The sequence below is a fragment of the Tarenaya hassleriana genome, unplaced genomic scaffold, assembly GCF_000463585.1.
Source record: "Tarenaya hassleriana unplaced genomic scaffold, ASM46358v1 Cleome30, whole genome shotgun sequence".
NCBI lineage: Eukaryota > Viridiplantae > Streptophyta > Magnoliopsida > Brassicales > Cleomaceae > Tarenaya > Tarenaya hassleriana.
The window spans coordinates 1190178-1205175 of NW_010966178.1; the positions used below are offsets into that span (position 1 = coordinate 1190178).

A 14998-nucleotide genomic window follows, 5' to 3' on the forward strand; every position below is an offset into this window, starting at 1 on the left:
TGTCTAAAAAGAAAAGACAGTTTGGAAATGTATTTTTTTAATCCAATTATAGAATTTGATATAGAATAGGAAAAAGGGCCCAGAAGGCTGGAATAGATAAGGCTCGGAAGCCCAAATAAGTATTTTAAAGGATCCAATTATATATAACAGAATAATATATAAAATTATGAGAGGGTTTTCAAATACCGTATCACGTTCTACATACATAAATATATAAAAGTTTTCAAATATATTTAGTACGAATATCTTTTTTTGGGTAAACTTATCATGATATATTTTTCAAACTAGAATATAACATGTTGGTCTCATGGAACTTGTTCGTTTATAACTACTATATATATTCAGTTCACCCTCACCTAATCCATACATGATAAAAAACATTTGACAATAATGATACCCACCACCTAAATTTATCTACCCTAGAGAAAATCCAAAACCAAATAAGGATAGAACCGAGATGACATACACATTATGACAGGCATTTTGTTTTTTGGATCCAAAAAATATACAGAGAAAGCGCGCACAGTCTTGCTGACGGCAATCAAGGCAGAAAAGGATCAAATCAATCAAGATCCAATCCAAATGCATTTATAAAGTTTTCAGCCTGTATTGATTGTAGGGTTTAGAAAGGGGGGGAATCGATTACCGGAGATCAATGACATCGAACTGGAGAGAAGGGTTGAGATAGACATCAGAGCAAGAAGAGTAGATAGGGCCTCCTTCCTCGGGCGGATCGTGAGGGTGAAACCCTCTTTGCTCGCACTTCCTTATCACCCTCATCCCTCCCGGCGTCGTCAGCCTGAATATTCCATGCTTCCTTTTTTTTTTGTAATAAAAAAAAACATTCTTTTATTATGAATACTGTACCTTTTTTCTCTTACTGAAATCCATTTATTGATTTTTTTTTGTCTGCCAAAACCGGGACTTTGGAGTTGTGGATTTCGTACCTTGTTGTGTCTGTTGGGGCCATAACGATTGCCACTGATTCCGGTAACATAATCTGAACAAATGCAATAATGACAAAAAAATAAAAGAGTTATTAGACGAAGTAAGGAGTAACTCAGCAAATTACAGAGGACTAAGAAAACATATACAATTGTGATAAAACCCGAAGAAATTTTGTTATAGAAATATACACAAGTCTGTGAAAACGACGCAGAGGGTAGATCGAAAAGGGTAGTTTTTTGAATGTCATAGAGATTTTTCCAATCATCAGTACTAGGCACCTTTAGTATTTGTATATATCATATAATGTGCTGGCACCTAATGGATATGTATATTTCATCTCAAAAGTATGGAATGCAGAATTCTTCGAGATGACGAAGCAATTTGTTGCATGAAGATAAGATGGGTACCTGATATGAATAGTGGGTGTGAAGATCGACAGATGACATGAAACACGACTGTGTAGGATGCGTCTGAAAATCGGAGACAAAGTCAAAACCCGATAAAGATATTTAGGCAAACAATAAACTGAGAAAAAATAAAAGAAAAGGAGATTGATCTCTCTCAAGGATATGAATATGACGCAAGAATAAAGGTAATTAAAAATCAGCGGGAATCTTCCAGAGTGAACTTGCTAAAACCAAGTTACAAATTGCGATTCGAAATCAGATGTCGAATTGCATATAAATACTTACATGAATCCATCCAAGTGGGAAAAGAGATTGCTTATCCTGCACTTCAAAAATTTCCTCCTCATTCGTAGTTTGACACTGCACACAGAGAGAGAGAGAGAGAGGGGGAGAGAGAGAGAGAGAGATTTAAGATTGGGCCTTGGAAATCTGACAAATTAAGATACACGAGTTAAGTCAGAGTTTCAAAACCAAAACAAGAGTAAGCTTACCGTGTTAGATGTTGATTCCTGCTTTGGTATGATGAGGGCTGTAACATGAAATTTTCTGTCTTTCTGCACATAAGTGATTCACATATCATGTCAGCGATGATAATGTCAATGCCATGTAACGCTTGGAAATAGGATCCCATATGCACAACAGAACTCACAAGTGAACCGGCAAGTACACCACACGTCTCTAAATTCTTGACCGTGTTTGATTTGGCAAGCCTCATAAAGGTGTCCATCATTGTTGTTGACTGCAAAAATGGAAGTAATTGCCGAAATATGAAAGACGATACAACTGAACCTATAAGAAAAACGATTCAGACTGCCCATTTCCATCTTATTTTTCTCCAGAAAATGTGACACCCCATATCCAAAAACGAATACCACAGCATGAATCGATAGAACAAGATAATTAGTACAACAAAGCAGTCAATCAGAACACGTGAGCAATTGATATGACCTACATTCGATTTTTTTTTCACTTGTATGATTAAAGGAGATATATTGTACTGCTGTAAGAACAAACATAAAGAATGGCGAATGAAAGGTAAACTTACGATATGGAGTTCAAGAGGAGAATTAGGCTGAATAGAGTCACCAGGGAGGGGATTCTCTATCTTACACTCAACTTCAACTTCTGCACCTTGGGGGCATAAAGCAGGAGCCAAGTCTTGAACTTCTGCAAGTATGGGAGGTGGTGAGGGTTGCCTAATAATATTGTTATCAGCAACAATTTCGGGTTCGTCAAAGGAAATCATAGCAGAAATCTCCTGAGCATGGCTTTTCTCGATATTTTCGCTTAGAGTAGCACTTGAGTCACAATCCACCGATTCCACCCCAGACTTCTCCGGTTCATGGTTACTGCCCTTGCTTTGTATCGTTGAGTCACTATCCACATGTAGCTGGAAACTGTATCCAGATCAAGAGGCAAAGTAATGACAAGGGCGTGAGATTGTCAAATGGCTAAGATGAAAGGAAAATAAATGTCCTTAAATGCAGAATAAGAATAAGCATTTTTGTTTCAGTATCAGCTAGATTGTCTCACCTTGGAATTTCAATCGGTGTCAAATCTATATTGCTTGGATATTGAACCTGGGACATTCGGACAAAAATCATAAGCTTATACTATTTATGAAGCATTGGATAAAAGAAAGCAAGATAAGACACCTTTATGTCATTCTTTGGGGGCTGCCACTGTGCACGGAGTCCATTTGGACCGAAAATAGAATGCTTTGAAAGAGTTTCTTCTTTTGGGCGAATGAAGTTCACTGACCTAGGAGTCAAACAGTTAGAAACGCATCAGTCAGGACCACACCAGACAAATTTAAAATAGAGTCAATCATACAGTAGGGGAAGAGTTTATGTATGAGCTTTTGAATCAAAGACTCACATCTTCCGGAAATGGTCTTCAAGGGGCGGACTATTCACAAATTGATGACCCCTGGGACCCATGTAGCCAAAATTATGTCCAGTAGGATTTACTACCTATCGGAAATAAGAGAAACATAAAAGAAAGGAAATGTTTATCTAATGTAGCTGAGAATCAAATTTAGTGCACCACGTGTTTCTCCGTGAAACCAAAAACTTAACAAATGAAACCATCCAGAAGTCAAGAAATGCATGCCATAGAAGTAATAAGATGAAGCAGCAACCGCACCTTTGTCTGGTTATAGCTACTCAATGATGGCTTGCTAACCGAAGACCAGCCTGGGGAACCATTTACATGATGATGAGCTAGTGAATTAAGTCGCGGCATCATTTTGGCATTTAGTTCATTTATCCTTTGCTGTACAACTGGTTTCAACTTCTCCAGCTCGGTCAAGACATCCAATAACCTCTAAAATAAGAATTGGTGACTATATCTCACATCAAACTCATACTGATAGAAAGGCAAGTCGTAAGAGACCATACATGGAAATAACCATTACCATTTTCAAAAACTCTTTGTTATATGTAGGGGCAGTCCTGTAATCTTGATGTGATGGTATTGTCTCAAGAGCCAAACTAGAGAAAAGAAAAGTATGGTTAGGACCTCAGGAAAAAAATAATAGGAAACTAAAATCTCTGCAGAGATTCTGTAATCTTTTTCTCACCTCGAAAACCGAAGAAGCATGACATATAGATCTACAATATTCTTCTCTGCTCGAAATATGTTGGCCTACAAAGAATCATGCATAATTAACAGGTGAAGAAATCCTGTACAAAACAAGAGAATCATAGAAAAGCCATCGTTTCAGAGGAAACAAAAGCGACCGCCCACAATCGAGTTAGAGGATAGAAAGAAAGAACCAAAGCTTATATCAAGATACAGCTGAGTAACCATGACGAACGATGTGACCTACCAACAACTCTCAGCAAACGCAGTATTATACGAGCAAGTCCAAGGACCAACACTAACTGGCATGAATTTCCTTTTTATCACATGCGTGCCTACGACCCGACAACTCACACAGAGCCTTAAGATGCAACTAAAATCACAGAAACCATCCAAAGTACAACATGAAGAAAGTAAAACACACGCCAATGCAGGAATTACCACTCCAATGTTAACTGCAACACAAAACAAACTTCAGAGAAGCAATCAAAAGAAAAGAGAGCGTCTTCGGAGGAAAATGGACCAAAAATGCGTCAAGGAACTTCAAAAGCCCAGTCAAACCAAAGTGCCAAAACGAGAAATGTGGAAATTCTCCTTGAATGCTATTACATAGAAAGTAAACCACAACTCTGGGTAGACAATGATTAACTTCACAACTGAAAAATTGAATGTAAGAAGAATCGCCAAAAGCTAAACGAGCGGACGATCATCAATCACTAGAATTAGGGCAAAAATCCTCAAACAAGACAGCTCAGTAGAGCAACTACGATCAAAATCAAATTCAAATACAGAATTCAGAACCTGTTTGAGGATATTGTCGGCAATCCTGAAGTAGAATCTAAGAGAAATTCGATTATCCACGATTATCCTCCGCGCACTGGCGGAGATGTCGATGATCTCCAAAGACGAACCCATGGTTCCGCCGACAAGAGGGGAGGATTCTCCTTCCTTCTTCCGTAATAATTTTCGTCACCGACCAAAGAGCATGCTCTTTTGCAGAGAAGAAGCGAGATCTCAGAGCCCTAGATCTCTCGTTGACGGGTCGTCAATGGCGAAGCCGACGCAAGGTAATGTCAATGAGCGCGACGCGATAATGGCGAAGGGGCACGAAAATGAAACCAAATAGTAATTTTGACTACTCGCGTGAGGGTAAATATGTAAATTTGTATATGGCGTTTATGGTTTGGTGGGGAGGAGACGCACCTTGCCTTTAAACAAGCTCTATTAATTTATTAATATTTTTAAATGTAAATAAAAATAACAATCATAATTTAAAGTAGAAAAATAAAAGTGAATGGAACTAGCAATAAAGCTACATTTCTTTTTTACCTAAGATTTATGTATTGGTTTCACACTCTTCCTACACGTTTAGACCATCTGATTATCACATGAGTGTCCATCACTTTATACCATATTTTTTTTATTCATTTTTTATATTTTTAAATAAAATTGTTCATATATATACTTATACAGAATTCATTCAGAATGATATTTATTAAAAAAACTTCATTTTTAAAAATATTCGTTTTAACATTTTCATTAATTTAACTTAATATCGTTACGTTAACCACTAATTATTTGATTAACTTCATTTAAAAAGTCCATATACACCCCTAATGAACATATAAATTGACACTATTCATCCCTAATATTAACTTTTTTAATAACAATAATAACAGTAATATCATGTAACGTTGAAAATTACACGAGATTAACTTAGACAACAACAAACTATAGGTCACAGAATAATCAAACAAAAGGATTTTTTTTTTGTTGGGGATGAAAATTGTTAAATATGACCCCAAAAAAAAAGCATCAAATATAACATGATACTCCAAAACAAAGCTAACAACAACCCGACGTGAAGGAGAGAACATAATTTAAGTTATTAAGGTTCTTTCATTTTGCCCAAACAGACTGACAAAACTTGAAGATAGAAAAACATGTTCCAACACCCCCTAGAGATATACCAAAATGTCCTGACGATGCATTACAAAGCTCGACCTAACCTCTCCCCTCTGTTTAGGCATCGGTGATGGGGAAATCAAAGACGACGTCTTTGCCCGTCAGCTTCTTGTATACAGCAGAGAAAGCCTCCAGCTTGTACTCTGTGTTGTTCCTTTCCTTCGGATCCAGAAACACCTTCACATACAATTTCCTTCTACTCAGACTCCATATTCTCACCATCATTTTGATTATTTAGGGGATGCCAATTCGCTTGCTACCCGAATACCCGAACCGAATAATATATAACCCTATCTGATATTAGTTATGATTTCTTCTTAAAAACCCCCGAAAAATTTCTTTGAAAAACGAGCATTTTTCTTAATAAAAACCAAATTCGAACCGAAACAGAACAGGATTCCACAAGATAATCGAATAGTTATAGTTTCTCTAAATCCAAAATAACCGAACTCGAATATACCCGAACCAAAACACATAATGGCCACCACCACTAGTTTTGATCATCTTAGTATAGAAAAAGGTTTTTATTTATACCTTCATGATCTTGGAGCCGTCGAGTCTGTACCTCACACGTTTCCCAACAATCTCAGCAGGTAAAACGACATCATCGAGGATGGCTTCATGGACAGTGGTCAGGGTACGGCTGCGTGGCCTCTTGATAGCAGAACCCTTCTTAGGAGGCCTCAGGATCCTTCTTGTGGCTATTAGAATCACATCCTATATTATTATGCCCCGAGCACAATAAGGTCAGTACACATAAGTGAGGTTGAATGTGCATTCCATGATTCCATTATGCACATTAATATAAAACATCAGCATCAGACAAATCAATGATGCATTAGTTGTAAAACAAGATTTAATGAGTTAATGCCAAATCATTCATTCACCCAAAATGATGCATTAACAATTTCCAACCTTAACCATGGTCAAAAGCCACATCAACAGGTCAGGATACAAATGGCAGTGAGGGGGAACAAGAAAGCGAGAGTCAGAGCATATAGAGTGTTTCATTCACCTTTCCGCTGAACTTCTTCTCAAGTTCCCGAACAAGTCTGACATGGATCTTCCTGTATGCTTTTCTCAATCTGTATGGGACATTGATAACAACGGCCTTGCGTCCTCCAGACACATCGACTTGACTGCCCACATGAGATAAATGCAAGATTTAGTTTGATTTGATAACCATGGTCCAAGACAAGAGAAGAAAACCATCCAATCTCCCCCAGAACAGATATAAAACTGTACTCACGCCGCTGAGTTGATGTACAAATCTTTCAATTCACTTTTCAACTCTTGGTTTGTGTTCTCTAAATCAAAGAAAGCCTACAAGAACAAAGAGAACTCATCTTTCAGAAACCTAAAACTTCACACATTAAGCAGGATGGGTAATGAATAGACCAACCTGAGCAACTTGCTCATCGAGCTCGGTGAGCTCAGCACCATTATCTTTGTGAATCTTATTCTGTGCGGAGAACATCTTTCTCAGATGCAAATTCGCAAGCTTAGGCTCTGAAAACAAAGAAAAGTTCAAACATTGAGCATCATCTTCAGTAGCACTATCAACACTATCTCTAACAAAAAGGAATCCAACACCAGACACGAACGAAACCAAATAATAGCATAAATATCCAGAGATAAATTCGGAATGAAAAACAAGCGAGGCAACACAAGTACAAAACAATACCAATGACTTAGATATTCCTTGTAACACAAGACGAAGAGTGTGTACGTATCGTCACAGTCATACTTCCGCTCAGATTAGTGATCCAAAGAGGAATTTATGCCGCGAAAAACAATTCGAGCAAAAGTACCACAAAAAGTACAGAAAATCACAGATTTTCCCGGTTAAACCTACACTCGGAAAGTATATACAAGAGCATAGATCGACGAACAGGAAAATGGGGGAGAAGAATCTAATATTAACACAGAATCAGCTCATCGGACCTCTGTCGGAAGGAGACTTACCTCAAGCGAAACGGCAGCCGGAGGAAATCTGAGAAACCCTAGAGTATGCGGAGGCGACAGAGTTTTATAAGGACTATATGGACGGTGGCGATCGATAAAAGGCCACGTGTACGGTCATGGTTATATTTCGATGAAGGATGATTCAATGAATCTGAGTCGTCCAAAGAGAAATAAAGTCGCGTCCTGATCTCGCGTCGCGTGTTGGTATCCGTACCGTAGCATGGCCCGAGAATGGGGCAAACCTCTTAAATACCACCTTTGAGTCGCAAATTTTTTTTTTCTAGGTATAAGGTGAATTTATCTATTAATTACAAGTTCGTAACCGAAAGGGAAACGAAAAACAACCCAGCATAATCTGTACAAGATAGGATACCATATAAAAAAACAGCAAAATGAGAATGTGGTGTGCGTGGTTCTGGACCAAGTGTGTTCGGATGCTTTCCGACAAGAAAAACCAATCTTCCAGCAAGGAATGTCTACTTCCTTTAGACACTTTCGTGATGGAAATCTGAATGTTGCGCAAGACCCTGTCAATTCGAGTCTGGACTCACATCAATCGGCATCCGCTCACACCTGAAAATTCTAGTATTTCGTTTCTTCCAGATTTTGTAGACTGTAATCTGTAGTATCAACCGGCCTAGGAGGACCTTGCTGCGACTCATGTCATTTGTCCGGTTCTTCATCCACTCCCTGCATGGGAACACACTCAACGGCGGGAAGGCCATATCAAGCTCTCTAATGTCAACCAAATCCTTGAGCTAAACTCACACTCAAAAAATAGATGATGGTACGTTTCAGAACATCTTTGACAAAGCACATGTTGGGTGTGTTACTTTATATGTCTCATATTCATGCATGGTTAACTTTCAATTTCATACCAAGACTTTCGAGTTTAATAACTTTCAGAATATACAACCAAATCATGCATACTATACACCATTAGAAAAATAATTTCGATATCTACGAAACGATATCAAGAACATACAATTCCGATAACAGTACATAAAGTTATGATCAAACCAATATCATTAAATCTATATGATTAATTTTTAAAACCGAAAAACCAAATCCGAACCCACGGCGAACCGTGTCTCCTTAAGAAAATTATTCTCCGCGCGGTACCTACGGTTAATGGTATATATCCTCCCAGGATAGGACATACGTACTTCACCGGAACAGTGGTACTACAAACTCCGGTGCCTTATCGAACTCAAAGAACGGCTTGAATCACAAAGAGAAAAAGATGTTTTTTTTTCTTTTGTAGAAAGCTTTTGTGTTTTCTTGGTGTTCTTGTTGTGTAGAAAAATGAAAAGAAAGTCTCCTATTTATAGGATTGGAAAATTGTAAAACTTCCAAAAATCATAAATACATTTTTTAAGTTTTTAAAAATATAAATGTGGAGAATTATAACATACAAAAATATCTCCATTCATTTATTAAAAAAAACTCCAACAATCCCCCACATGAATGGAGAATTTTAGAAAACTCTTTAAAACCATGCAACCTTTGTGATTAGCCTATGAAAAATTAATCGCATCTGGATAAGTAGGTTTTCCTTTGAACTTTCCATAGTGGATTTAAATCGGATATACTCACCAATCGGTAGATGCGATATCTTTGAACCGTCGGTTTTTTTATGTATACCAAGACAATCTAAACCACACGATTAATTCTTAACCGTCTTTGGTTCTCACTGTTGTGTTCGTTTCAGCCATGAACACCTGTCTGGTTTCATGAAAGCATAGAAAACTAGTCAACCATTATTCTCCTTGAAGCGGCCCACACTTCACTTTCACATAGGTGGTTTTCTAAGCGTGTCATCTCTAAAGATACACTATTTGACCATGTCAAATTTAGGAACCATTAAAAATTTCTTAGCTTTTAAGTCTTCTAACTTAAAGCCGTATAATTTACCTTTTTTCATAGAACATTGTCTCATCATGACAATGAGTTGGATTATATTTGACAATGTTGAACCGTTAGTTACGACTTTATATTCTCTTTGAACCTAGTTCTTGGGATCTCCAGTCTGCTAGGTAGAGTTACCACCATACTAACTTGTCCTTGGCCATAAACCCATTCCCTTGGATGATTTTTCAACTAAATCTCTACAAAGACCTTTTGTAAGTGGATCAGCTACATTATCCTCTGACTTCACGTAGTCAACAATGATAATACCACTTGAGATTAGTTATCTAACAGTAATATGTCTACGTCTAATGTGATGAGACTTTCCGTTGTACATCACACTTCTTGTCCTTCCTATTGCAGCGAGATTATCGCAGTGTATGCATATAGGTGTCAATGGTTTGGGTCAATACAGAATATCTTCCAAGAAATTTCTAAGTCATTCAGCTTCTTCACCAGTTTATCCAAAGCTATGAATTCACTTTCCATTGTAGAGCGAGCGATACATGTCTGTTTTGATGATTTCCAAGACACAGTTCCTCCTCCAATCGTGAAGACATATCCACTCGTGGATTTTGTTTCACTTGACCCAGTAATCCAATTTGCATCACAATATCCTTCAAGCACAGTTGGATATTTGGAGTAATGTAATACGTAATTTTGAGTATGTTTTAAATACTCCAAAACACGTTTCATTGCAATCCAATGACTAGAATCTGGATTACTTGTATATCAACTGAGTTTACATATTGCACAAGCAATATCTAGTCGAGTACAGTTTGCGATATACGTCAAGCTTCCTAGAACTCTTGCATAGTCCAATTGAGACTCGCTTTTACCCTTGTTCTTTGCAAGAACAAGGTTCACATCAATTGGAGTTCTTGCGACGTTGAAGTCCAAGTATTTAAACTTCTCAAGTACTTTCTCAATGTAATGAGATTGAGATAACGCAAGACCTTCAGGAGTTTGAATGATTTTAATTCCAAGAATTAAATCAGCAACTCCTAAATCTTTCATGTCAAATCTTGTGGATAGCATGCGCTTTGTATCGTTTATAGTTGAAATGTCATTACTCATTATCAACATATCATCCACGTATAAACACACAATGACAATTAGATTAGGAGTATTCTTAATGTAGATACATTTATCACTCTCATTAATCTTAAACCCGTTTGTCAACATTATATTGTCAAACTTAGCATGCCATTGCTTTGGTGCTTGTTTAAGTCCATACAAAGACTTAACAAGTCGACACACCTTACCTTCTTTTCCCGGAACTACAAACCCTTCAGGTTGTTCCATATAGATTTCTTCCTCTAAATCTCCATTAGGAAGGCTGTTTTAACGTCTATTTGATGGATTTGCAATTCATAGACGGCAGCCAAAGCAATTAACACCCGAATGGATATAATTTTTGAGACTGGCGAATATGTATCAAAATAGTCAAGACCTTCTCGTTGTCGAAAACCTTTCACAACTAGTCTTGCCTTGTACTTGTCAATAGTACCATCATCTTTCAATTTTCTTTTAAAAATCCATTTGGAATCTAACGGTTTGTTCTCTGGAGGAAGATCAACCAACTCCCACGTATGGTTGCTCAATATGGATTCAATTTCACTATTGACAGCCTCTTTCCAGTATTGAACTTCTGGAGAAGTCACAGCTTCTTTATATGTTTGAGGCTCATTTTCCAACATAAATGTTAGAAAGTCTAGACCAAATGAGGTAGCAGTCCTTTGACGTGTATTACGTCTAGGTTCTATCTCATTTTGTGTATCCTCTGTATTCACTTCCCGATTTTATTTGGTTCTTTTATTAATTGATTCACATTCTCTTTTATACGGGAAGATCGTTTCAAAGAATTCAGCATTATCTGACTCAATCACCGTATTCTTTTGAATATCGGAATTTCAAATTTGTGAACCAAAAATCTGTATGCTTTACTTTTTGTAGCATAACCTATGAAAACACAATCTATTGTTTTCGGTCCTATTTTAACCCTTTTAGGGAAAGGAACCTGGACCTTTGCTAGACATCCCCACACTTTGAAGTGTTGGTTGTAATGCTCTAGGATGATCCATGATATGACATTTTACTTTGTATTGATTCATTGATTTATGAATGCATTATTTATCTGTTATACGATTAGCATGTTTGTTGTATTTCGACATCCTTGAATCATTAGAGAATGATTCTAAACTCCCTAGTCAGTCATCATTGTGGGAACAATGTTGAATCAAGACTAGCATGAGGTGTGATCAACGCGTTGGATGTAGATCACAATCATGGGTACTCGTTGTGAATGAGTGACTGGTTGACCCGCATGAGATTGTCACATGGACAGAGTCATGACTTGAATTTCATACAGCGGTTCGTTTATGGATCCTCCTACCTGAGATGTCTAGAGTATCTGATATGAGGAGTGGCGTGTCTTGACTGCGTCAAACGTCGTCTTTAACCGGATGATTATAACGGCGTTGATCATATACGTTCACGAATCATATGGAGATAGTAGACATGCAATATGGGACTTGTCACCTCTTTAACAGGAGAGATATCGCTGGGCCCTCTCGTGGAAATCGGACTATGAAAACGCGTGGCCACGCTATAGATGAAGTTGCATCTATTTTACTAGTCGATTTGCCAAGACGAGAAAGCAGTTGAACTTGAAGGGTGACTCAAACCATGCCCTTGTTCAACTTATGATATCGTGAGACAAAGGATCAGAATTCGAGCTGTTAATGCCTTGGTTAGATCACCTCTAACTCAATTCTAAATGGGTGGTCATGGCGTCTTGCTAGAGGCTAACCATGACTTGTGGTTCGGGAAAGGTTTCTAAAGTCACTACCACTTAGAATGGGCCTACAGGGTCACACACCACTAGGGATGGACTTATACGTGAAGAATCCGAAGAATGGAAACGAGATTTGACCGAAACGAGCATGAAAAGAGGTTTTCAGTGCGTTGGTCCGGAGCTGACCAAGTTTGGTCAGCCCCGGACCAAGTTTGGTCAGTCCAGGAGGTCCGGAAGCTTGGTCCGAGGTCATCTTCCAGGCCTGGTCCGGCTGACCAAGAGTTGGTCAGCCGCTGACCAGACAGTGGGTCAGACGGACCGAGAAAAGATGAGTCGGACTGAGCTGACCAAGAAGGGTCTTGGTCCGGAGCTGACCATGCGTGGTCCGCCGGACCAAGCAAAGCCTTCAGGTCAGCCGGTCCATGGGCCTCGGACTAAGCTTGGTCCGCCGGACCAAGCTCCTGGTCCGGCGGACCGGAATCCGAAAAGTTTCCATAATTCGATTTTAGGGTTTTCTAAGCTTATTTAAGTTTGAGATTTCCTCCAAACTTAATTAAGGTCGACCTAAAAACTCAGAGAAACATCCTAGAACCCTAGAGAACCTGTTCTCTTCGATTTCATTGTCCCGGGATTGGATCTCGTCTCTTGAGTTACCCTTTTCTTCACTAATCCTAGCAGATTCGTTCCAAATCGTTTGGAATCCTTCCCGTCGGTGTGGATACGTGTAGAGGGACTGTAACTTCAGTCCTAGGTGATTTAGAACAGGCCTCGGATCGAAATAAACTTCAAGTCTCATCGAGAACGAGGTAAGTAACGATTCCCTCGGTGATATACACGATCTTTCGGGTTTTGCGAGTTTGGTTGCGTGTGACGTTTGACTAGGTTTAGATCTTTCTTCCGCTGCATGAAACCTAGTAAACCAAACCCTAGATCGATATGATCGCATGCTAGGAACCCGTAGATAACCCCAACAGTGGTATCAGAGCCTAGTTCTCTGTATATCGCTGTGCTTGTTGTATGATTGCATGATTTAATCGTTAAATTGCATGTAATCATTGAATCTATGCATGTTTAATGATATTTGTGATTGTTGAATGATGCATGGATGGTATGGAGTCTGGGACGGGTTAACGGCGCGTCGAAACCAGGACAAAACTCTGATTTTCGAAGCCCGAAAAATCTGTTCCGAATCTGATTTGTCCGCGGTCAGCCGGACCAAGAGTTGGTCAGCCGGACCAGCAGACATATCAGATTCCGGACCGCGTGTTTGGGCAGGAGGACCAAAGTTCTCGCTGGTCAGCCCCAGACCAAGAGTTGGTCCGGGAACAACACAGGTCCGAGACGAAGACCGGCGGACTGACCACGGAAACAGACTAAGTTAGTCCAGAGCTGACCAAGTTTGGTCAGCCCCGGACCAAGCCCAGTTGGTCTGCGCTCCGCTTCCTCTGGTTAGCTCGGAGCTGAAAAGAACGGACCGAGTTGGTCCGGAGCTGACCAAATTTGGTCAGCCCCGGACCAAGCTCAGTTTTGAACTGCGGTCCGTCTGCCTGGTCAGCCTGAGAAGGAGAAATCTGACTGAGTTGGTTAGGGGCTGACCAAATTTGGTCAGCCCCGGACCGAGCTCAGAATTTCTCCGAAAATTGACAGAATGACGGACCAGAGAAGCTGACCAAGGTCAGTCCGGCGGACCAGATTCTGGTCAGCTCCGGACTGGACCTCATACACTTCTCAAGTCCAAAATTTTGTCTCCTTCCTCATGATTAATCTCAAGCTATTACCGCCCATTAGTAGAGCAACTGTCAAGGCCTCGATCGTCATGGTTACGGGTCATGCCCTAGCTGAGCGTACCTGACTATCTTGGTGAGACAGTATGGAGAAATCGTGATTCTCATAGCTCGAATATGGTTGAGCTTGAATTGGGTTATCAAGTCGGACTTGGACCTGATGGTAAGGATGGGATGAGGAACATGCAGTGATAGCGTATCACTATCCCATACTCATCTAGGAATCACATAGGATGTGATTGACAAAGTGTTGTCTACCTAAATAGCATGGTTTTGAGCGTCATGCCCTAGCTGACTCAAAAGCATGTGAAATATGGATCCTAGCTCACTTAGAAACTCATTGAGGGTGTTTTTCTTAGTGGGAGCTTGTCATATTGCATATATTATCTGTGTTAGCATGTGTACTAAGCAACTTGCATGTTTTTTTCTGTCTGTTTGTTTGTCTTTTTCTGTAGAATATGACTGCTGCAGGTAATCTGGCTAATCTCTCCATGCGATCCATTCTGGATCGGGAGAGACTCACTGGTGGAAACTTTATCGACTGGTACCGTAACCTGAGAATTGTTCTCAGGCATGAGCGGAAGCTCTACGTGCTGGAAGAAGCCGTTCCAGAGGATGAACCAGCGGCCAATGCGCCCAGG

At 39.4% G+C, this 14998-nt stretch overlaps 2 protein-coding genes across 2 annotated transcripts; both read right to left on the minus strand.

Annotated features, from left to right (window-relative positions):
* Nucleotides 1–368: 368 nt before the first annotated feature.
* LOC104820389 (AMSH-like ubiquitin thioesterase 1) lies at nucleotides 369–5046 on the minus strand. Its single transcript, XM_010550816.2, has 14 exons — nucleotides 4740–5046; nucleotides 3937–4001; nucleotides 3772–3847; nucleotides 3501–3680; nucleotides 3234–3328; nucleotides 3011–3116; nucleotides 2889–2935; nucleotides 2401–2752; nucleotides 2005–2094; nucleotides 1847–1909; nucleotides 1641–1715; nucleotides 1356–1418; nucleotides 948–1000; nucleotides 369–817 (listed from the first exon to the last, which is right to left on the minus strand). Exons 1-14 carry the CDS (start codon nucleotides 4851–4853, stop codon nucleotides 643–645), a joined length of 1554 nt encoding a protein of 517 aa, XP_010549118.1. The 5' UTR covers nucleotides 4854–5046; the 3' UTR covers nucleotides 369–642.
* A 638-nt stretch (nucleotides 5047–5684) lies between these two features.
* LOC104820390 (40S ribosomal protein S7-1-like) lies at nucleotides 5685–7969 on the minus strand. The gene is made up of 6 exons (XM_010550818.1): nucleotides 7869–7969; nucleotides 7306–7412; nucleotides 7153–7226; nucleotides 6919–7042; nucleotides 6438–6620; nucleotides 5685–6080 (listed from the first exon to the last, which is right to left on the minus strand). The coding sequence occupies exons 2-6, from the start codon at nucleotides 7378–7380 to the stop codon at nucleotides 5961–5963; spliced, it is 576 nt and encodes a 191-aa protein (XP_010549120.1). The 5' UTR covers nucleotides 7381–7412; nucleotides 7869–7969; the 3' UTR covers nucleotides 5685–5960.
* Nucleotides 7970–14998: the final 7029 nt, after the last annotated feature.

Coding starts and splice junctions, on each gene's coding strand:
- LOC104820389 (XM_010550816.2), bottom strand. CDS start 4,853: ATGGGTTCGTCTTTGGAGATCATCGACATCTCCGCCAGTGCGCGGAGG. Junction 3,329..3,500: donor GTAGCTATAACCAGACAAAG/GTGCGGTTGCTG, acceptor TATTTCCGATAG/GTAGTAAATCCTACTGGACA. Junction 1,419..1,640: donor TCCCACTTGGATGGATTCAT/GTAAGTATTTAT, acceptor TCCGATTTTCAG/ACGCATCCTACACAGTCGTG.
- LOC104820390 (XM_010550818.1), bottom strand. CDS start 7,380: ATGTTCTCCGCACAGAATAAGATTCACAAAGATAATGGTGCTGAGCTC. Junction 7,227..7,305: donor TCGATGAGCAAGTTGCTCAG/GTTGGTCTATTC, acceptor TTGTTCTTGTAG/GCTTTCTTTGATTTAGAGAA. Junction 6,621..6,918: donor AGAAGAAGTTCAGCGGAAAG/GTGAATGAAACA, acceptor ATAATAATATAG/GATGTGATTCTAATAGCCAC.